Source organism: Nothobranchius furzeri, chromosome 1 (assembly GCF_043380555.1).
Source record: "Nothobranchius furzeri strain GRZ-AD chromosome 1, NfurGRZ-RIMD1, whole genome shotgun sequence".
Classification (NCBI taxonomy): Eukaryota; Metazoa; Chordata; class Actinopteri; order Cyprinodontiformes; family Nothobranchiidae; genus Nothobranchius; species Nothobranchius furzeri.
Window position 1 is genome coordinate 28,499,898 of NC_091741.1, and position 22,981 is coordinate 28,522,878.

Sequence of the window (22,981 nt, forward strand, 5' to 3'; positions counted from 1 at the left end):
TTAGCAGGTAAAGAAAGAAAAGAAAACGATCTTTTATGTAGCGCCTCTAAAGATGGAAATCACCTTGCTGTAGGGTGGTGTAACACCTGCTGTCTGACCAACCAGCGGTGGACAAAAATACGCAGAATCGGTGCCTGGTTATTAAATCATCCAGTTTTATTAAGAATTCAAATATCTAAAAGTCCAATTAAAATCTCCTTTCCGTTACAGGTGAGGTGTAAAACTGTGAAGCCAGGGGAGACCCAGGGGGGGATCTAAGTGGTTTTCACAAACCAGTGCTGTAAAGCCACGGATCAGCACCGTGAACTTGGCCCATGCAGTGCCTCCAGCTGCTGGATCTGACGGCTGGTGTCTGAACAAGACTCCCGGCCTCCCGTCAGCACACCTGTACACAGTTTGACGAAGCCACAGAGATCCAGTGTTCTGTTTTCCCTTAAACAGGAAAGTGCCTCGACAAACTCATCTGATGCACCACCACACAGCAAATCACAGCCAACTCAAAGCGCGCGATACAGGCTACAACGGCACTGGCTCATCCCCAAACCGCTTCTAAACGCGCTGAACCGCCAGATGACCTTTTTTACCAGGCTGGGATGGACGGCCTCTTGTTTTAGCTCAGGTCATCGTGTTGTCTGTCGGGGAGACTCCTATAAGCCCCATTAACAACCAAACAAATAACTTTAATAATAAATGCGTACAAAACGATTTAAACCGATTATTTTTTTCAGTTTAAAAGGATCATAAAGGCCACATCATCGTACTGTTTCCCACTGATTTTATGATTTTCTTCAATATTAGAGAAATTAACAAGTTCCACCAGAAGATTTTAGTGCACAAGTACTTTGAGTGTTTTAGTAAGCAGCAGCAGACTGGAACAAAACACCCTTAAACTTGCTTTAGATCTAAACTTCTCCAGATTATGGCTGACTGCTCTTAGATCACACGTATTTACATTCAGTTTCCTGATTCTCCTGCATGCATGTGCAGATGTTCTTTTATTTTTCGGACCCAGATAAAAAAAAATTCTAAGGCCTGTTAATGTCTGATCGATTATGTGCTTATCTGTTTTTATTTTATTATTTTATTTTTTGCACTTCCTTCCAAAACCTCTTGGCCAGGTCACGTTTGTGAATGAGAACATGTGCTCAAACCTTTTACCTGCATGGTTAAATAAAGGTTAGAAAAAAAAGTTCCTTTTATTCTCTTCTTTTTGTTGTTGTTGTAATGATGACGCAGGAGGGGCGTGTCCTGGGGGCTGGGGAGGGTCCGCAGGTAGGAAAAACAAACTCCAAACGCGCGTTTCTTGGTGGTTGGATGACGCGGAGCTGCAGCATGAAGTCTTTATCTTCAGCCGAGGCTCCGAAACTGAAGTCCAGGAGGAAGGTAAGCTGTGTGTGAAAGTAGATCACGATTCAGCATGTCATGTTAGAGCAAGACGTTTATAAGCTGTTCGCTCTGAAGGTGCCCAAACCTCTGATGGAGAAACGCAGACGGGAGCGCATCAACAGCAGCTTGGAGTGTTTGAGACTTCTGATGCTGGAAAACACCCAGAACGAGGTAAATGGTTGTTTTCTGGTTAATAACGCAACGCACGAGCGGCATGTCACCGCAGATTTTTATTTTATTATAGAAACTGAAGAATCCGAAGGTGGAGAAGGCGGAGATTCTGGAGAGTGTGGTGGAGTTCCTGAGTACAGAGAAGGTTGAGAGGAGCCACCAGGGTGTGAGAGAGGTTATGTCCGGGAGTCAGAGGTCCAGCGGTCTCCAGCAGAGCTACCATGACGGGATGAGGTCCTGTCTGCTGAGAGTCAGCCAGTTCATCAGCAGTAAGAGCCGAGACCCGGAGCAGAGCGGCTCGGCCCGCGGACGCCTCGCGCTGTCCGAGCCGCTGGCGGCCTCCTCCGGACTCCTCCACAGCTCTCCAGTCCCAGCCTCCCTGTCTCCTGCTCCGCAACACCTCACACTGCAGCCCGGATCCAGCAAGCTGTCCCCCTCCGCCACCGCACCAGTCACGGCGCACGTCAGCGATCCGGTGTGGAGGCCCTGGCCCATGTGACGCGGAACTTGTCATTTGATTGATTCTGTTTGCACAACCTGAACCTTTTTGCACACCGTTTACATTTAATAGTCCCGAGTTTGATGTGTGTTGTTGTTTCGAGTTTTTTCCCCCTACTTTTGTACTCATGAATAAAAGAAAAAATGTGCGTAAAAATATTCTGATCCTTTTTCTTTGACCTGAGAAAAACCCAAACATTCAAAGAATGAACAGAATTCCTCGTGACCGGGCTCATTGACTCCACGGCTCCTATTTCCAATCAAAACACAATTTCCTGGCAGTCTGGTGCTTGGCCTGGGGTGCCTGTTGGGCTAAGAAAAGGCCAGATTCACACCTCCTCCTCCTCCTCCCAGGCTGGACAGCATCCCACCTATTGAGATGTTGATCAGAAGCCTGCTGATGAGGGCAAGGTTTTCAGATGTAGAGCAGGTAGATCGCGGTCATTTGCGCAAGTCCAGACAGAGAGTGACCCGGTAGGAGCCAATCCGCAAACGTTTCCCGAACAGCCTCTGCGTGACGACGGGGTTTACCCCCACGCTGTTTACCTTTAAATAACCCCCAGCTGTTTGTGCATTAATCAGATTAAGTGGTGGGCACGCAGCGTTTAGCTTGTTCCCGGCATGCGTCAAAGCCACGGGTGCATGCAAATGTAGTCTTTTAGGGGAAATGTAGAAAACACGGAGCCACCAACTGCGGAAGGTTGCACGTGAAACCACAACAATAATGTAAACATCAAAGCAAATAATCACGACACAATAAATCCATCTAATGAGAGGTTTTCGTTTTTAAACGTTTTTAGAGGGAAAAGAAAACCAAACGGATATTTTCTGACTCTGCAGTTTGTTTGCGGATCATTTTCAGCGACAGATGAGATATAAAGGCAAGTTTTATTCTCATGATAAATAATTTTATATTAATTATTAAAAATAAAAGGAATCTCAGTCGGATAAGGAGTCTGCGTCCTCTATCCGGTTTGAAAAGAGGGGTTATTCCGCTGGGATGGCCTCTGAGCACTTTAGTAAACTTCCAGCTCCTAAAATAAAAGCCCACAGCGGCTAAAATACACCAGATTAGCGTTTCATCAGAGAAGTCTTTAATCTGGGCCTGGGCCCTCTCATTTGGCTCTTTAACCATTTTATTTTCACAAGTTTACTGAACTTCGCTGCTAAAAGTGTTAAACTTTAAACATTTTCCCCGAAAGTACTTGTGCATTTGAGATTACACTGTTCCAGTTCGATAATGACATTTGTTTATGTTCCTTAATGGTTTTCTGTAAAAAAAAAAAAATATATATATATATATATATATATATATATATATATATATATATAGGAAAAAAACAAATGAACTGTAAAGATTTCGTTATATTTTAAATCCAAAAGCAATCAAATGCAACAATTTTGTTTCACTTAATAAATATGTCAGGTTTCAATTATTAAAGTCTTATCCATTTTTTATATTTAAAATAAAAATTTAAACAGATTTTTAGTTGAAAAAATATTGTTGTAGACCACACATCTATAAAATCCCAATTGCCAGTAGCACCCACAGCTCCCACTGGTTTTACTGATTGATGTCTCTCCTCCCAGTTTATATCAGTAAGGTTGAGGCTCTAACAATACTTCATTGGTGTTCAACAATAAATTAAATGCAAAAATACAAGGTTTGGACTATTTTTATGACTCAGTCACCATTGCTGCTCGTGCATCTTTTTCTGAATCCACCATGAAAAATGAAAGATGTGGTTATATTTCAAAAGATGCAGGAGAAAAAAGCGCAGATAGCCTATGTGGAACAAGACAAATATAGCAAGTTAATGGGAACTATGGTCTGTCTTTTTTAAATGTATATAAATGCTTGTTTCTACCTTAAATAAACTCAGTAAATAGCAAAATGCCAGTGTTGTTCCTGCTGATATTTTTAGGATGTGAGCTTTAATTTTTCAGAGTAAACTTCCACAAACAGAAAAGACTCAACGGGACACCAAAGGAAAATTCCCTAACACATTTCCGAATTTCACAGCTTTCTGGTTTGTTTTTTATTTAGCCTGAAGAGCATTTTCAAGATCCATCACGATGCTGCTAACGTTAAAAAATCAAATTAAAATTCCTGTAGTCTGTTCTAAAGCTGCCCTGCAGGTTCTCAACAACAAACATGTTCCACCAACACAACTCTGAAGAGCTCCACTAAGCAAACGTTCGTCAGCAGATGAGAAGAGTTTAGGTTTCATTTTTACAGAAACGAGTCTGAAGTTTGCCGGCTGACGCACGCGGGAGAAGTCACGTGTCTGTGGCGTTTATGGCTCCAGTCTGGACTCTGGGAAAACACCCACCTCTAAAGATGTTCACGCGCCTGCTGCTAGCGCACGTGCACAACAACTCTACGGCTCGTGCGTGCGCCAATCACATTTTGATCCAAACATCCGGTGGTAGAACGCAAAATGTTAGTTGGTCGCGTGTATTCTGTAAATCCTGTAACGTTGATGATGATATAGGCCATGAAGAGAAACGTGATTTGTGTTCTTCACTATATGAGCGCACTAATATGGGGTGCCATTTGTAAAGTCAAACAGTCATAATCTAACAGCAATATTTTTGGTTATTTAGCATATCATAAGAGAAAAAATTGGGAGTTCACTTTTTCAAAGTCATATTTTCATCATGTTATTCATACTTTTATAAATGTTAAAGTTTCCAAATAAATATTTAGTTAGCAAGCTAAATATTTAATTTGTAGTTAAATATTTCTTTTGTAAACTAAATATTTAGGTCTAATCTAAATATTTAGTTTGTAAAATAAATATTTAATTCACTAACTAAATATTTAATTTACTAATTAAATATTTATTTTGGAACTAAATATTTAATTTGTAAATTAAATATTTATTTTCCAAAATAAATGTTTGGATCCCAGCTAAATATTTATTTTGGAGCTAAACATTTAGTTTGCAAAATCAGTATTTGGGAAATAAATATTTAAGTCTGACCCAAAAATATAAAATATAGTGTGGAGCTAAATAACATCATGGAAAATAAATATTTAGCTGGTACTTAAATATTTAGCTAATATGCAAATTTGCTTGCCAACAAGTGGAAGGTGGTTACCAAAATAAAAGCTGGATCTAGCTAACTTCTTTATAAACTCTTGCTCCGAACCAGAACTTGTTTTATCTCTGGTTCTATTCTTCTGAACATGTCCGACGTGTTGGCTGAAGAAGAATAGAACCGGAGATAAAACAAGTTCTGGTTCGGAGCAAGAGTTTATAAAGAGGTTAGTGAGATCCAGCTTTTATTTTAGTAACCAACTTCTGCTTATTGGCAAGCAAATTTGCATATTAGCTAAATATTTAAGTACCAGCTAAATATTTATTTTCCACGATGTTATTTAGCTCCACAATATATTTTATATTTTTGGGTCAGACTTAAATATTTATTTCCCAAATACTGATTTTGCAAACTAAATGTTTAGCTCCAAAATAAATATTTAGCTGGGATCTAAATATTTTTTTCAGAAAATAAATATTTAATTTACAAATTAATTATTTAGTTAGTGAATTAAATATTCATTTTACAAACTAAATATTTAGATCAGACCTAAATATTTAGTTTGCAAAAGAAATATTTAACTATAAATTAAATATTTAGCTTGCTAACTAAATATTTATTTGGAAACTTTAACATTTATAAATGTATGAATTACATGGTGAAAATATGACTTTGAAAAAGTGAACTCCCAATTTTTTCTCTTATGATTAGCTAAATAACCAAAAATATTGCTGTTAGATTATGACTGTTTGACTTTACAAATGGATCCCCATACACTAAAGCTACAGCCGATAACCTGTACTCATTATTACAGTCATGTCTCCATGTGCACTATATTATCCACACAAGCGCGTGAGGATGTGTTTCGGTTGCTAACAGGCGCCAGAATTAAAATGGAGAATTAAACAAGTATGAACTCTAACGCGACATCTTCATCCATCGTCTCCCGTGAGCTACACATGTAGGGAAAGTGAGTGACCAAGCGTTTGTTAGGGTGTGAGAATGTGTTGGTCACAGATGACACAGCTCCACATCATTTCTGTGTCTCCTTGTGCTGCGTGGGGGGGTTCTCTGGGAGCTCCAGCTCACCCCTGACCCAAAATCCTAACATCTTGTTACCCGGATCATGGATCTGCTCAACTTTTCAGCAATCAACATTCAAACTGTATTTTGGCAAGAGATGCATTTATCTACTGGCTCTAAGATTCACCACGGGACCTACCAGCATCAGACAGAGCCACCGGAGCAGCATGCCCCCCCCCACAACCAACCAACACTTTTCTAAGCAATCCCATTCAAAAACCTTCCCTTATGGCTCTGACATGTCTTCAGAGTTTTGATTATTTTATATCAGTGCAGTATGAAATGTATTTCACATTTTATTATTACATTTTATCTGGCGCATCAATAGTTATAATGCTAACAGAAATACAGCCGAATGTTATTTTACTTTACCTAATATTTATTTTACACTTTTTTCTGAGTGTTTGCAACACAGTTCAGAGTTTTCATTGTTCCTTTTATATAGTTTGAGGGTCCTCTTTAGTAATAAATATAAACAATTCAAATCTGTTTTTAAGCTGCATTTTTACAGACTTTAATAAACATAAACACTAAATACAAACCAGACACTGAAAGCGGAGGTTGGTCTGAAAAAGGGAGCAGAGTTGTAAACATTTTGCACTTTTTGTAACAATTTCACAGCCATAAAACAAACAAACAAACAAACAAAAACAGTGATATTTATGGTCATAAGCGGGTTAAACATGTGATAAATGCTCTGCCTCCCACATTGAGGTGGTCAAAGAGAACGTGAGCATGAATACATACATTTTATTACCTTATTATGCATTTTTTATGTTGACTGTTACATCATTATTATAACACTAGACAGGGGCAAAAATGTGATTGTAGCATCCCTAGATAGAAGTCAGCTTTAAAAACTAAAACAGTTATTTATGAACTAACATTACCTTCAATTAATGGAACTAAATGACATATTTTTCCTAGTTCATATTATGTTGTTTGAAACCAAGTGTCTCATTATCTGATTTTGACTTGTTGGATCGTGAATCTGTTTAAAATCTTTGCTCTAAATGTGCCCCCTTTTAACTTTGAGCACCCGCCCCTTCAGTGGTCTCTGCACGGCCCTGCGTTGGTGTCTGTTTATAGAAGCCATGTGGCGTTGGTGCCAACAGGACTTTTCATTTTAATGCTCCATCTGGATCGATCCTGCTGTTTGTCTCTGTTCTTGTCAAACATTCTTGACTTCTGTTCTGAACATTTTTTTCTATACATTTTTGCACCAAAATACCCCCAAAATTCTTGTAACTGTGTGTGTTACTAATGTGGAGGCAGCTCGAATCATTTATCATGCTAACTATTATGCACCAACAACCCCTATCTTTATCCATTTAAAAATTCTAACATTTCACGATATTGTTGACCTGCATACTCTGGCTGTAGTATATCAGGAATATCATGCTAATCTGCCACCTGATCTCCAAAGGATGTTTGTACATCGGGACGGAGGATATTGTCTAAGAGGAACTGGGATTTTCAAAATAAAGAAAACTAGAACCAATAAAAAAGAAGATGTATTTCAGTAAGAGGAGTGAGTTTGTGGAATAGCCTTGATGGTAGTTTTAAAAAATCTTGCTCGTTGGAAATATTCAACAAGTGTTTTAAAAATAACTCTTTAAGTTATTACTAAGCAGAACAAAATTAAGTTTGTCACACGTTTATACCTCTTGATACACCCACATCACCCCGCTTCTCCTCCAGCTTCACTGGCTGCCAGTCAACTTCAGGGTTCATTTCAAGATCCTGGTTCTGGTCTATAGGGCCTTACATGGACAAGCACCATCTTACATTGGTGATCTTCTTAGTCCCTACACCCCCAGCAGGTCCCTGAGGTCCAGTGATCAAAGCCTACTGGTTGTGCAGCACCAGGCTAAAGGTCAAAGGTGACAGATCATCTGCTGCTGTGGCCCCCAGACTCTGGACCTCTCTCCCCCTGAGCCTGAGATCAGTGGACTCAGTGGTCTCCTTTAAAAAGCAGCTGAAGACTCACTTGTTCAAGCTGGCTTTTGTATGACCTTCTTCACCTCTCTCTCTTTATTCTGCTCTCCCCACCTATTCCACCTTCCTCAGGATCCACTTGTTTCCCTCTTTCCTGTTTACTCTCTCTCTTTCTTAACATTTTTTCTTTTAAATCCCAATTGCCTATTTTTGCTCACTTTAAATATATTTTTAAACATTTTCTAAATGCTTTTTTATATTTTTAAATGTTTTGTTTTTGTGAAACGCCTCGTGATTTTTATCTTGAGAGGCGCTATAGAAATGATATTATCTTCTTCTCCTTCTTGATTGATCTTGTTGAATCTAAGATGATGCATGTAATAACTGTACTGTTATTAACTGTTGACATTTATGTTACTGTTGATTTCTTGTAATGAGTTAATGGGCTGGCTTAAGTTTAACTTCTGCCTTTACCATTTCGGTCATAAATTATATCTAAAGAAACTGTCTTGTTTACAAGAGGAAGTTGGAATTGTGTTAATGATTATAATGATCATTGTTAGATAACTATTTTCTTTTTCGTGTATTTTATATGCATTGTTATGAATGGATAAAATAAACAAATCTAAAAAAAATACATTAAATAATGTGTTGCCATGTTGAACTAATATGCCTCAACGTGGCAATAAAAAGTCAATCAGGAGCATAAGTCCAGACCAGAAGGTGGCAGTAGAGCGCTGTTGCGCGTTTGCCTACTGCCATAAAAAGACGGGAGAAGAAGAAAGACGTTAGTTTACGTACAGACTTTAGCAACTACAAGCTAATAAAGCTAAATTAGCAGATATTCGTTTTTGTCCGCGGCTTTTAGCGGTAGTTTGGATGGGGGCCTTGGGGAGCGAGCCCGAGTCTATAGACTACTCGGTACATGAAGCCTGGAACGAAGCCACCAACGTTTACCTGCTGGTCATACTGGTCAGCTTCGGTCTGCTAATATACGCCCGGAAGTAAGTACAGAGCGGCGCTTTTATCCCGGGTTATCTCGAACAGACGTGTAGCTCAGTCCGACATGACTGCGGTTACAGCTAACGTGTAAAATCACGAAACTAGTGTGTTTCACCCTGTTGCGTCGGTAGATGGAGAATTTATGTGGATTATTTACGTTTTTACTGAGATCCAACACACACACACACACACACACACACACACACACACACATGGATAGGGTTGCCAACTCCCTGAAAAATAAATAAGGGACACCTCGCGGGCAGGGCCGGCCGCTCCAGGCCACCCTTCCCAGCGTGGTGATTTTTTGCTCTTTTTTTGTGTGTGTGTGTGAAAGGATTTTTTTTTTTTACTATTTGACTTGAAGTTGGTTTAAGAAGATGCATATTCTTTGTGATATGAAAACATGGGAAACAAATGATCATTTAGCCATTTATTTATGGCGTGAAATTACAAAATTATTATAAGTAACAAAGGTATTTTTCTTAAACAGAAAACTGTTATGCTCAACTTTTTGTGCAAAATGACAAAAAAAAAGTAGGTCTCTTTCTTAAATGGTAGCCTGTTATGCTTTACTTTTTAGAATATAAATAACTCTCTTTAAAACAACTCTGTTCTGCTTAACTTAAAATTGTATAAATTAATAGAAAACAACAGAAAGAGCAACGCTGTAACTGCACATTGAGTGCAATTAGAAAAGTGCAAACAGAAAGTCTGTGGAGAAGCTGTAAACATATTTGTGCCTCAAAGGCCTTGACTGTAGCCTACGGTTGAAGTAAAAAAAAAAAGTCCAAACTCATGAACTCAAAAGCTCAATGCTACATTATGTGAAAACAGACTATTTTCTCCATTTGTATTTCTTTTGAGATCTTGCTGCATTTAGGAGTTGTCTTTCAGTACTGCAGAGTAAAACTCTGAGCAAAACATGTCACAATTTAGAGTGACAATGAGCTCACATCTAATTATTTCAGTAGAACATTTGTTCCGCACATCAGTCCACTTATTCTTCATGAGAGAGAAAATCCTCTCTGCCAATCCAGTGGAAGATGGGATGCTGAGTACAAAGGATACAACAGGCTGGATGTTGGGGAGGTCAGCTGCCTGAAGAATTTCTATACACTTCTCTGCTGTTCCCTTGGACTGCCACTTTTCCTTCTCCTGAGGTCCTTTGGTGAGGGGCTCCAGAAGGCTGGTTGCAGTGACACACTCGTCATAAAGCTCATCCATAGAGATGTTTAACCTGCCAATGGAGATAAGAAGTAAACCTGGGTTATAAGCACCACATAGAACACTTACAGTGGTAAATAAATGGAAAACATTTATTGTATATTTATTACATTGTATAGCTTTTATACAATACAATAGTTCACTTTATTTATTATGTATTTATCCATCCTTTTAGTTTAAAATTATCCAAACAACATATAAACCAAGACAAGGCTACATCGAAACTAAACACCCAAGTTAAAAAAAATAGAAAAACTAATGACAAAACAGAAACAGACAACAAAAATAATAAAAATAATAGTAAACAAGCCCCAACACAGTGGGGTTTTTTTCTTCATATAAATACCTTCACTTTAACCAGAGGGTTTAAAAAAGCAATGTTTACTTACCATATCTGCTTCTGCCGTGGCCTTGTGGACGACAGACTGATCGAGGGTTCCCCGTAATTTCACGTCCTTTATGTTTTTCATGTGGCTACTACTAGACGCATGTTGCTTGAGGTCAGTCAGTCCACCATGCCCTTTGGAAAAACTGCGCCGGTACACGGTGCAGTGCGCTTTATAGGTGTTATCGCGCAGTTTTTCCAGCCAGGAATTTTCCTTTTCCCATTCCTCCCTGTATTTTTGAAGCCTTTTTTCTTCTTTCTCGGAGGGGTACTGTCGTCCGAGACTTGTACAGCAGTGTCGGCGTTAGTTTCCTGGTTGGCCGTGCTGTTTGCTGTCGACTGTTTTCTTCCGGTATCTTCTCCCCAAGCGACCGTTCCTCGACCAATGAAATAAGCGGTGATCTGCATCGTCATTTTCGTGTGTAAGCATGCGGTCAGTTCATTGGTCACAGAGCAGGCGAAGGGCTGGCTTTCAAACAAAGCGTTAATTCCGGTAATAGACTACAGACTAATTTTGATCCATACTATATTACGGGACAAAGTGCGTCCCTTTTGAGTTCAATACGGGACGTGCACTTTTGTTTCTAAATACGGGACGATTCCGTTTTTCAAGGGACGGCTGGCAACCCTACACATGGACGTAATTTTTTTTTTGGTGGTTTTTCCAAAGTCAAGTTTTGACCCCTGCACTTTTTACCATCCAAAAACAATATTACGCTATATTAAATTGACACTGGTTGAGCTCTAGGACCAAGCGGAAAACAACCGTTTGTGTTGAAGCCTGTTTCCCATTAGAGCATACTGTAAAGATACCACCCCCCCCACCCACCCACCCCGTGTCCCCCCCACTTCTAAAGTGAAAATTACGTCCTTGCACACACACACAGAAAAATCTCATAATTAGAATATTGTGAAAAGGTTCAATATTGTAGAATTAAAGTGTCACACTATAACCAGATAATAAACCCAAAACACCTGCAAAGGATCCACGAGCCTTTAGATCAGGGGTAGGGAGCCGTGGTCCTGGAGAGCTGCTATCAGCATTTTTAAGAGGTTTCCCTGCTTCAACACACGTGATTTTAATCAGCAGGTGATTAACCTGGTGAGCTGCTGAACAGGTGACCCAACTGTGTTGAAGCAGGAAAACCACTAAAGCTGTTCCCTACCCCTGCTTTAGATGGTCTCCCAGTCTAAGCTAAGATTCAGTTTTTTTAAGCATCATTATAAACCAGTGAAGGAAACTGGTAGCTGACAAGAACCAGTACAGATCTGAGCTCCCCAGTCCAAACTCCTGAACATAATTAAAGTTAAAAGTAAATGGATGAATAATATATTTTTACACTCGGCTGTATTTCTGCTCTGGTGTTCTTTGGCATGCATTCATCTCAAAGTGTTATGATGCAGATAAGAAGCAAATGTGCACATGAACTTGGTTTTTACAGTTGGGGGATTAAATCAACTTTGAGTAGCTTTTTTGTCATATCTGTAAACGGGGGGTATATTTAGTCTCTCATTTTATTTTTTACATAAATTAGAAAATATCCCAACTATTGGAGCCTCTAACCATACAAGTACTGTCCTGAGCTCCACTGGGGATGTTGGAGATAACAAGTTTAGATAACAGGTGTTTCTAAGGAGCTCAGGACCTTAAATGTCTTTTTATTCGCTCCTTTCTGGGCACAGCGTTGACCATCCTTGATGTGTTTGTTCTGACCAGGAACAAGAGGAAGATCATGAGGATCTTCACTCTGCCTCCCGCTGTGGGCAGCAGCCCAGAACCCAACTTCTACGACAGCCTCCAGAAGGTCCGCCTGCGGCAGCAGCTGGAGATGTACTCCCTGGGTAAGCTCGCCTTCACAAAGGGCACGTTTATATATTTTCTAATTTGCTTGTTTAAACAATAAATAATTCCCTCTCATCCAAATAAACACGTTCTCTCTTTAACCCAAATCACCGGCACGGCTTTTGAAAACCACCTTGTGTTGTCTTCTTGCTCCGTAGCCAGAAAGTTTGAGCAGCAGCAGACGGAGAGCGTTCAGCTCTCCATGGAATGACGAGAGGATCCCTGCTGGTTCAAGCTTCCACTGACTGGACACAGGAAGGAGGATCAGAGACATTACTGCCGTCCTCCAATCCTGTTTGTGACGCGGATGGATGATCGGATGGTACAGGAACATGGATTTCTACAAACACACACACACACACCAGTGTGGATAAACCTCTACTTCAGAGACTAAAGAATGAAGGATTTCCTAAACAAGAGTCTGCACAGGGTCCCTGCATGTTTGAGTTTGTTAAACTTGTTTCATTTTGTATGGTTTAGTGGTGAAATAAGACATTTTAATTGTGTTAATAAAATAAGAGAAACGTGAAGGGACTCGAAGGTTTTTGTGTGAAACGGCATCAAACTGAACATCAGAGTAACGTCCGCCTGTAGAACGCTAAGAAACCACTTTAATTAGCAAAGTGATGAGATGTTTGACTGACTCATACTTTTAAATCTATTTACACACTGAACTGGTTTACATCTTCATGTTTTAGAGACAGGAAAGCACCAAGTGTCTGATAAACAGATAAAACCCCTTCCTCAGGGAGGATGCTGCTTCTCAGCTTTGTCCAGGATCCAAGGCTGCTCCGTTTCTGGCTGGAGGAACGAGGGTGAATCGTTTTTCTCTGCCCTTGTTCTGCATCTGCTTGTGAGAAGGATTTAGAGAAAATACACAAAGTGCAGAAACCTTGTAGCCTAGTGAACTAGACCAAATTCTTGCTTTGCAAAGTTTGGTCTAGGCACGCTCCTACCAGGACTCTGGCTAGCCAATCACAGCTCTCTGGAGGGGTTTCAAACACATAAAGAGCTGTGATTGGTCCATAATGGTGGGCCAATCATAGTGCTCTATCTGCTTAGTGAACAAATCACAGAGCTTTATCCGCTTTGTGGGCCAATCAGGGCCCTCTATATGCCTGGTGGGTGGGATGATGCAACAGAGTGAAACAAGAGGATGAATCCAGTGGAATGCGGAGATCATTTGAAAGACAACGCTAGAACCCGCCCCACAACCCAGAGCCGTCAATGGAGCATGGCCAGACTAAATAATACATTTATTCAGTCTGGCTTGCCAGGCTAGAAACCTTTAAGATGGTTGCAAAGATATCCAACAAGCTTCCACGGGATTGAAGATTTTATTGCTGCTGTGTGTCAGTGATCACTGGAGGTGTGTGTAACCGTCCTACATGCATGCGCAGATGACAGGAAGTCACTTCTACAGTAATCGTGATGTGCTGATGGAGGAAACGGTGCAGAGATGGTACATTCAGGGCAAAACATTCACAGATTTTCTCAAACGTGAACATCCAAATGTTTCTCCGCCTGTTAGACAAGAAAAGGAGCATTTACAGGAAAAGCATCCCAGTTGTTTTACGACACAAACATTAAAGCTGCAGGAAGTGATGCACACATTTCCTCTTCCTGCTTGAAACCGTTCAATCTTGGCACTTTTTAGGGAAAATATAAAATGCTCCAGGCACAAATCCAGCCAAGCTCTTGGTTTGCATATCACCTCGTAAGAAAATAGAATAAAAACAAAAATCAAGTTTCAAGGCAAATATGTACATAAGACCTCAGGCGGCTTGCAGCAGTTAAATCCAGCTACGGTCGCTGACTGAGAACCAAACCTTCAGATAAAATAAAGTTCAAGTGGCAGCAGCAGCAGGCTCATACAAGGCTTGTCCACCTAAAAGCAAACGGTCAGCGGCGACTGGGAGGACAGAAGTCCACAGCGTCCATCGACAGCGAGCTGGCGTAGTCTGAGCTCCAGTCTCTGAGGAAGAGCTCCTCAGCTTGGCTCTGCAGAGTCTGCTGGTCTTCTCCAACCTCAGAGCCGGTCTGGTTCACCACCAGGCCAGCGCCGGCCGTGTGAGTGAAGTAGTTCTCCGACCAGTTAGATGTCCCTGTGAACAGACGGGAAGGTGTCTGGATTATGGGATGAACAGTAAAAGCCATGACTACTCCTGCAGCAGCAGGTAGCATTACCTATGTACACCACCCTGTCTGTGACCATGAACTTGGCGTGGTTGACTCGTGCAAAAGGAGTCTTCCTCTGCTCTGGTGTTGAAGGCACAGAGAAGATTTTCTACAAGGACAAGAACAGGATAGAAGAGCATCTTAGTGCTTATTCTGGACCCGCTGGGCTGTTTGCTGATCAGCTGATGAGATTCGTACCACTTCAATGTTGCATCTCAGCGGAGGCCTGCTGAGCACCAGCAGGGACTGCAGGAACGTGAACATGGAGGCTGGAGAGTGTTCCCAACAGCTGACCATCATTCTGACCCGAACCCCTCTGGTGCACGCTGCAGCACGCAGGTCCGAGTCGATGGCCGGCCAGAACCTGGGAGACCACAACACGATCCAGACTCATCCTTATGAAGATAAACTACGTTTTTTCTCCACTTTTACTCTTGAGAACTACAAAACCTCTAGCAACTGACTTCCAACCTTTCCTGCCTTTTTTTTTTTAAATTAATTTCCATTTTACATGTGAACCTAACTTTAACCCATCAGCCAATCAAAGTCCATCCTTTACATGATCTCCTTAAAGCATTAACCCCACAGTAACGCGCGTTTATCCCAAACTCGAGGATGTCGGGGTCTACCTGGGTGGCTCTGTAAACTCAGACAGGGGGAGGTAGTCCATGACAGAGATGTAAACAAACTTCTGGGCATCATCGATGACGGATAAGATGGTGGCGAGATCGTCTGCGCGGCCGTGAGGTGAGATCTGTGGAGGAGCGCTCTGCAGGAGAAACACAAACAGATTTAGGTTCGCTGAAGCTCTCTGAAGAGCTGAGGTGATGCTGGACTCACAGACAGGTAGACCCGAGCGGGTACGCCGTTAAACTTCAGCTGCAGAGGTCTGTCAGCGCTGGACAGAGCAGCGAGTCGGGCGGGCCAGAACAGAGGAGGAGAACCGCTGTTTGCCCCGATGCTCCAGTACACCTCAAAGATCCGAAAGGCATCCTGAGCCAAGCAGCTGCAGTCCTCCACCGACAGCCCCACCTCCTTCACCTTCAGGGAGAAAACCACCGTTGGGAGCGAAGCTTCTTGATTTTCCGTTTTCAGGGCAGATTCCTTTAGTTCCAGCAGTCCTGATCTTTGGTTTTAAAGATCAGGTTCACTCATATTTTTATACATTTGCAGTGGTCTCCATTAGGAATGAATACCTTGTAAGTTGTACTCTGGGGGAAAAAAAGCTCCGGTGCACCTGTTTTGAGTCTGTAGAAGTCAGCTGGATGAGAAAGTGGCAGAAGACAACAGGTTTTGGAGTCTATCTCCTAATTTTTGGACATCTTGCCTCTGACTGACTCATGTGGCTACCACTGAAGCCTCCTATCCTCCGGACGGGAGAGTGCGGTGAAACGGCGATGCTGTTAGAGTGGATGAGTTCTTTTCCACCGACAGCAACGTGTAACATTTTGCACACGTCCCGGAAGCAAAGGGATCGTGCCATTATTACGCTTTGAGTCTTCTTTTACGCGATACGCTTCCAAACCACACCAAACTCTACGGTTTACATAGAGACAGACAGGAAGTCAAATACAAAAGCAATCACGCGTGGTTGTGCAATTCTCCCGTGATTTTTTGACCTCACGTGATCAGCCGTGTGGACACGGCTTTTGCCTCGCATCGGAATCGCTCCCGGTGAGGAGGAGCTAGCGGGTAAAATGCAGCCATTACATCACACGCCGTCTTCATGTGTGATGGAAAGAGAGCTCGACTGTTTGCTCTACAACGTTGTTGATGTTTTATCTAAAAGTAACACGAGCATGGAGGAGTTCTGCTGTGTGGCGGAGTTGCTAATGCCAACTGTTAGCTTCTACTAGCCAAGGCATTCTCTGCTGTTTACTGGAAGCTAAACCAGCAACAGCCTTCCCCATCATAAGTCATAATGGTTGCGCCCATAAATGCTAACTGCGTGACAAAGATCTGTCGGGCTTTTCGGAACCGAGCATTTTTCAATCTATTTTCCATCAGAGGCTAATCCAGGAGATAGGTGTTGAAGACTATTTTCATGTTCAGCCTGCCTGTTAAACTCCGATGGTTTCTCCGTCAACGTGGTGTTTCATCTGAAGCTACTCACTGCGTCTCACACCTGCCCACCTAAGTGCTGCCACATAAAAGGCTGGATTAAAGTGGACGTACCTGACTTAGAGAGCGCCAGTCCATGTTAGCACTCCCCAGGTAGAAGTGCTTGTGGTCGAGGACCCACAGCTTGGTGTGGAGGACGCCTCCGGTCAGAGCCCTGAGGTCCACCTCTCTGACCTGTGCACCTGTCAAACAGCACAGCTGATTAACTCGACCCACCGCAGTCGTCTGATGTAAACACGTCGGTAACTCTGAGCCTCACCTGCTGCAGCCAGCTCTGCCGTGTCCTTGGTCGAGGTCTGTGGGGCGTTCACAGCAATCTGGAGTTTGACGCCTTTGGATTGAAGCTGCTTCAGCCGTCCCAACACCTTTCTTCCCTTTTAAACAAGTTGGGTCATAAATTAACGGCTGTAATTTCTCACTGCTTCGGAACGGGACTCAACACTGGACCAACCTGAGAGTCCGAGGGGTCGGTTGTCTCCTCATCGCTGCCTTGCAGGGTGAAGTAAAACGCAGCGATGTGGACCGAGCTGTTGGCCCTGTCCAGCAGACGCAGCCAGCTGTCCACGATGCTCGGCCCAGAAGGAGAGGCTGGGTACAGACCAACCGGGATGCTTTCTACCAGCTGCACTCTGGACAACACACACACTCCTATCATCCGATTTTTGACTTTTGACAAACAGACAGCATTCAGGGAGGGCTCCGAGACGCGAGCGGTGTGATGATAAACCTACCGGCAGTCTGAGCTGCAGGGTGCTAGTAGCAGACCAGGTCCTTCCAGCCAGTGCAGCTCCAGCTGGGCCGAGAGCTGAGCCACAGATGAGGGAACCCCATACTTCCAGAAGTGATGGCCCAACCCCCCTAGGACCAGCAGCCAGAGGAGGAACAGACACCAACGTCTGGAGCTCTGCTGGAAACAGCAGGTAGAGTTTAATGTGTTGCACCATCATTGTGACCCGTCGCTGCAGGGTGGAGCGACATTCCTTTGGAATGGTGACACTGCTGAAACTGTCTCACTGGAAGACATCAGGAACAAATGACTCACCTTAGTGGACTGGGCTGAGGACACTGGGGCAGGTTCCTCTGGTGCTGCAGCACAGCTGGGGTCATCTGCTGTTTCCTCTGACTGCTTCACGAGCTCTTCACCTTCATCTTCATCCTCAGCATCTGATGAAGACCTGCAGTCTCTCTGCTCCACCTCCATGAGCCCTGTCCTCCATGGTGGTTCTTCATCCACGATCGCCTCCACTGAGCAGACCTTGGTGATGTCATCCTCTTCCACAGAGACACGCATGACTCTGGTGGGGGTGAGCCTGGCGTGTTCCTGTGATTTCTGGCTGAGGGAGTTCTCAGGTGGGAGGCAGCTTGGTGGGGGATCTGGAACCACACCTGCTTCGTTTAGCAGAGCATCACTTGCGTCCCGCTCTGCTCTGAGAGCAGGTCTGGGGCTTGCAATAAAGTGGGAATGTGGTACCGACTCAGAAAAGCTCCAGGATTTAGGTCCAGGAATCACAGAGCTGTCATCCTTTTGTTCCACGCCAACAGACGGAGGATCAGAGCCGATTCTAGGGATGCGGCCCGATGGAAGCGGGGGCGCCGTTTCTCTGAACTCGGCTGGCTTAGCCTTGGATGCCTCCACACGTCCACCTTCAGCTTTCTCAGCAGGCAGAGCAACAGTAACAGGAGCGTCTAATCTGGGAGCGGGATGCTCTGTCGCCTGACTGGGAGCGACGGGACGCTTCTGGAACGTAGGAATCCTGGAGGCGAGTTTCCCACCTTTACGATTCATGTCTTCTTTTTCTTCTAGTTCTTTTTTTAGGACATTTTCATCCACGTGGACACGATCCAGCACGACTCTACAATGCTTCAGTTCCTAAAAAGAGACAAAGCACAAACAGAGCAGCTACTAGGATCTCCTTTCACACAAACTCCAACACACACACACAAGAACCACACCAGGCAGCAGTTAGACATGAACACACACCTAAATGCTGTTGGCCACCTGTCCAGGTCACCCAAGGAGAAGAACCGTCAAACACCTGGTGGCCTTTGCTCCAGACCTCACCGTGCCTCTGGAGCACAGAAGTGATAACACTCCCCACACACACACCTATTCAAATCAGCTCTGGTGAATGGCGCACCACAGCCTGCCTGTATTTGTTTACACACATAACAGCTGTTACCATGACTACAGCATCATTTCAGTGTCAAAGTTCTCACATTTCAAACTGAATATGAGATCACTGCTGTGTTCATTTAAAGACCAAGTCACCCCCAGTTCAAATTGTTTTGCTAATAAATTAAATAAATGAGTGTCTAATCGTGCTGCAGACATGTGTCGTCAATAATTTGGCACTTTAGTGTATCTGAGTTAAAATTTCAATATTCTGCCTAAAACTGTCAGAGTAGCGCCGTCGTCGGGTAAAAACTCTGCACTACATTTGAATTTAAGTCTGCCATCCCTATTGGCTAAGAGGGATGAAGTTAGCTGGCACATTATGATGTATTAAAGAGCAAGTCACCCCCAAATCACTTTTTTTTTGTTGATAAACTATATAAAGGAGTGTCTAATCGTGCTACAGACACATGTCGTCAATAATTTGGCAGTTCAGTGCATCTTGGTTAAAATTCAAATTTTCTGCCTAAAACTGTCAGCATTGCGCCGTCGTCAGGTAAAAACTCTGCACTGTATTTGAATTTAAATCTGCCACCGCTATTGGCTAAGAGGTATGCTATGATGTCATCTGGAACATTATGATGTCATAATGCCACTGTGAGCCTGTGTGTGTGTGTTTGTTAGCGGCTCCGCCCTCTCGGTCTGCCAAGCAACAGCTTTTGTTGCATTTTTCAAACATGAAGTGGGAGTGGAGTAGGGGGTGACTTGCTCTTTAATGTCGTTGTGAGTCTGTGTGTGTATTTGTTAGCGGCTCCGCCCTCTTGGTGTGCCTGGCAACAGCATTTGTTGCATTTTTCAAACATGAAGTGGGAGTGGAGTAGGGGGTGACTTGCTCTTTAAATAATACTCTAAATATAAATCAAACTTCAAAAGAATATGACCAGTTAAATGAGGTAACAGACATCTTTAACTTGGACTACTTTCTCATTAACCATGTTATTCATCGAACTGCTAGGGTATATTTAATTGTGTTGGTTACTCGTTCTCAGGGGTGTGTATTGGCAAGAATTCAGCAATATGGTAATTAATCACTATGCAGAGGAGACGGTTCGATCGACATTGCATTCAAACACTCAGGTCAGACACGTCCAAAATACATCCAGAGTTATCCTGAAATCTCATTGTTCGGTCGGAATGAAGGCGGTAGAAACTGCTGCCACCTAGCAGCCAGAGTTTGAATTGCACTACATAAAAGAAATACAGTAAAAAATGCATGTATATTATCAATAAAACAAAATCAATACACAGCCTTTAAATTTATATTCAGTATCAGAACATGAAATATCGCAGTATTTAAGCGTATCATCAATATTTTCTTACATCCCTACTTGTTCTGAGAATTGGCTTGACATGTCAGTGTTGTGACTAATCAGGTTATTTCTGAAACCAACGACATATATCGAATAATGGGATCAAATAAAAACTAAGATTTCCTACATGAACGATACAACGAGCATCAGCCAGACAGAAATGTAGAGGTTGTCTCGACCAGCTGCTTTCAAAAGCTAGAGCTGTACCGAGGGCCGATATCAGCTTCTGACTCTCGGTAGAATCCTTCATTAAAGAGCAAGTCGCCCCCAAATCAACTTTTCCATCCATCTGAACCTGCTTTGTCCACGTAGGGTCGCGGGGGGACTGGTGCCCATCTCCAGCAGTCAATGGGCAATCAGGCGGGGTACATCGCAGCCAAATCAACTTTTTTATGATAAACTATATAAATGCGTGTCTAATTGTGCTGCAGGCACGTGCAGTCAATAGTTTTGCACGCTATTGGCTAAGAGGTACCCTAGAACGTTAGCTGGTACCATATGATGCCACAATGTCATTGTGAGTCTGTGTATGTGTGTGTGTGTGTATTTGTTAGCGGCTCCGCCCTCTCGGTCTGCTAGGCAACAGCATTTGTTGCATTTTTCAAACAGGAAGTGGGAGTTGAGTAAGAATCTGGTAGATGGTGACTTGCTCTTTAAAGATGCAGAACACCCGTTAAATCAATACATTCCCAGAGGTCTCTAGTAGGGATGAATGCCTTTGAAGTCGTACTCAGGGGGAAAAAAACTCTGGTGCACCATTTTTTATGAAATAGAAGTGAGTGAGCCACATCAGGGTTGAGCGGCAGGATTTGGACTCTTATTTCCTGACATTTGGAAATCTCGCCTCCGATTGGTTAACAGCAATGTGACTACCGCTGACTCGGTTTGCTCTGTAATGTTGACGTTTCTTAATCCACAAACAACACAAGCCTGGAGGAGCTTTGCTGTTTGGTGGAGTTGCTAATGCTAATGGTTAGCATCTACTAGTCGACAGGTTCTCCGCTTTTCGCTGGATGCAAAAACCAACAGCCGTGCCCACCATGAGTCAAAAAGGGTGAGGGAATGTTCAGTGACAGTGTGATGCAGATCTGTCAGGATTTTCTAATCCTAGAGTTTCACCGTCTGTTTTAGATCAGAAGCTAACGCAGGAGATGGGTGTAGGAGACTGTCTGAAACACTCAGTGACTGATTATAATCAGAAAGAATCATTGAAAATGGGTTTTCAGTGTTCCACATCTTTAATAAGTAAAGTTGAACAGCTTGAGCACACATATAGCTCAGGTAATTGATGAATCTAAGGATCTATAATGTACTCTAGTTCTAAAGACATTCAACAGCTGCAGCCATTATTTTCTCCAGCAAAGATGGAAGATGAGTATTTATGCAGGGATTATTCTCATCAGGGTAAAGTTTGATTCTCAAGTCACCCCTGCAATGCACAAAACTCCAAACCTGCTGCAGACAGGATTACAAAGCATTGTTTCTGTCAGCTCAGGTCTCTCTGGCTTTCAATAAAGAGCTCTGCCGCACCCGGATCTCATGAGGAAGGCTCAGCTTCTGCTGCTGTTAGAGATCAGCAGCCAGAGATGTGTCTGGTTTATATCTCACCGTTTGTTCTGCTTCCTCAGCAGCTTCCTCCTCCATCCCAGCATCCTCTCCCTCCATCACCCCGCTCTGGGAAGACTCAGAATCTATCTCATCGGACTCCTAACAACCAAAACACCTCAGATTTAGTAAACGAGAGCACAAATAACACAGCCGTGCACATTTATTCAGTTATACATAAACAACGGTGTCAGATACAATTAGCACTAACTATGATATGCGTAGCATCATTGACAAAATAAACGGTTTTGGTCAGCTTAAATAAACATTCGTAGTTAACATCAAGAAAAACCTACCATGACTCGGTATAACTAAGTTAAGCAGTGGGCTGTTGCGAGGCGCGGTGACGTTCGGGTTAGCTAAAATGCTAACAGCTTCACTCTCATAAACGCTAAATGAGATGAAGTCGCTCCAACAGTTAAAGATGGAAAATAACAGTTTGGTCTTTAATTTAAAAAAGCCTTTTCTGTGAGCGTTTATCCAATAGGGAGCCAACGTCGCTGCCGTTAGTGAACGAGCTACGTGGCTGTGGTTCCGAGCAGCGGAGGAAGAGGAGGCGGAAAAGCTGAGCAATAAAGTACCCACCTCGTCGTATTTCAGTTTCCCCTGCAGGCGGGTCGAGCTCCTCGTCGGTGTTGCTTGTAGCTTGACTCCACCTGCCTGAGAGAGGTGGATGGACCGTCTGGACCGCAGCGTCATCGGCATCCTGGGCTATTTTATAATTAACGCAGCAGCTCGGCGTTGACGTCTACAGCGGTGTTAGTAAACGGCGGACTGATATTTTGAGGGCAGGTGGCTAAATGTTAACTTTATGAGGAAAACTCGGTTGTTGTTGTTAAAGTAAACAATAAAACACCATCCTAGAAAACGCGAGTGGCACCACGGAACCTCGTGTTCCGAACCATTTCAATCCAGTGGTAAACAATAACTTGAAGGAACCGCGATTTCCTGCCGTTTGTTGATTGGCGGTGGAAAAACAAACGGTAGCCCCACCTATCTATGGGCGGGACCACATT

The 22,981-nt window shown here is 42.9% G+C and overlaps 3 protein-coding genes across 7 annotated transcripts; 2 read left to right on the plus strand and 1 right to left on the minus strand.

Moving 5' to 3' along the window:
- The first annotated feature begins 1,193 nt into the window (after positions 1-1,193).
- On the plus strand, positions 1,194-4,488 carry her5 (hairy-related 5). Its single transcript, XM_015955656.3, has 5 exons — positions 1,194-1,383; positions 1,462-1,557; positions 1,631-2,052; positions 2,410-2,529; positions 4,365-4,488. The coding sequence occupies exons 1-5, from the start codon at positions 1,225-1,227 to the stop codon at positions 4,486-4,488; spliced, it is 921 nt and encodes a 306-aa protein (XP_015811142.3). The 5' UTR covers positions 1,194-1,224.
- A 4,381-nt stretch (positions 4,489-8,869) lies between these two features.
- Positions 8,870-13,108, plus strand: smim19 (small integral membrane protein 19). Its single transcript, XM_015947220.3, has 3 exons — positions 8,870-9,125; positions 12,453-12,577; positions 12,737-13,108. Exons 1-3 carry the CDS (start codon positions 9,001-9,003, stop codon positions 12,787-12,789), a joined length of 303 nt encoding a protein of 100 aa, XP_015802706.1. The 5' UTR covers positions 8,870-9,000; the 3' UTR covers positions 12,790-13,108.
- A 788-nt stretch (positions 13,109-13,896) lies between these two features.
- pld7 (phospholipase D family, member 7) lies at positions 13,897-22,796 on the minus strand. Of its 5 annotated transcripts, none has more exons than XM_015947429.3 (12): positions 22,551-22,796; positions 21,969-22,067; positions 17,920-18,747; positions 17,609-17,781; positions 17,329-17,506; positions 17,137-17,251; positions 16,932-17,059; positions 15,597-15,797; positions 15,386-15,525; positions 14,955-15,120; positions 14,766-14,865; positions 13,897-14,683 (listed from the first exon to the last, which is right to left on the minus strand). In XM_015947429.3, exons 1-12 carry the CDS (start codon positions 22,668-22,670, stop codon positions 14,481-14,483), a joined length of 2,451 nt encoding a protein of 816 aa, XP_015802915.3. In that variant the 5' UTR covers positions 22,671-22,796; the 3' UTR covers positions 13,897-14,480. The 5 variants fall into 5 exon arrangements, with proteins under 5 accessions (XP_015802915.3, XP_015802835.3, XP_015802993.3 ...); XM_015947349.3 differs by having other exon boundaries at positions 17,609-17,784; XM_015947507.3 differs by lacking the exon at positions 22,551-22,796 and adding an exon at positions 22,262-22,433 and having other exon boundaries at positions 17,609-17,784.
- Between the last annotated feature and the right edge of the window lie 185 nt (positions 22,797-22,981).

Coding starts and splice junctions, on each gene's coding strand:
- her5 (XM_015955656.3), top strand. CDS start 1,225: ATGATGACGCAGGAGGGGCGTGTCCTGGGGGCTGGGGAGGGTCCGCAG. Junction 1,558..1,630: donor TGGAAAACACCCAGAACGAG/GTAAATGGTTGT, acceptor ATTTTATTATAG/AAACTGAAGAATCCGAAGGT. Junction 2,530..4,364: donor TCCAGACAGAGAGTGACCCG/GTAGGAGCCAAT, acceptor TTATGGCTCCAG/TCTGGACTCTGGGAAAACAC.
- smim19 (XM_015947220.3), top strand. CDS start 9,001: ATGGGGGCCTTGGGGAGCGAGCCCGAGTCTATAGACTACTCGGTACAT. Junction 9,126..12,452: donor CTGCTAATATACGCCCGGAA/GTAAGTACAGAG, acceptor TGTTCTGACCAG/GAACAAGAGGAAGATCATGA. Junction 12,578..12,736: donor GCTGGAGATGTACTCCCTGG/GTAAGCTCGCCT, acceptor CTTGCTCCGTAG/CCAGAAAGTTTGAGCAGCAG.
- pld7 (XM_015947349.3), bottom strand. CDS start 22,670: ATGCCGATGACGCTGCGGTCCAGACGGTCCATCCACCTCTCTCAGGCA. Junction 17,252..17,328: donor CCGACCCCTCGGACTCTCAG/GTTGGTCCAGTG, acceptor CTTGTTTAAAAG/GGAAGAAAGGTGTTGGGACG. Junction 15,121..15,385: donor GAGTTTACAGAGCCACCCAG/GTAGACCCCGAC, acceptor GTGGTCTCCCAG/GTTCTGGCCGGCCATCGACT.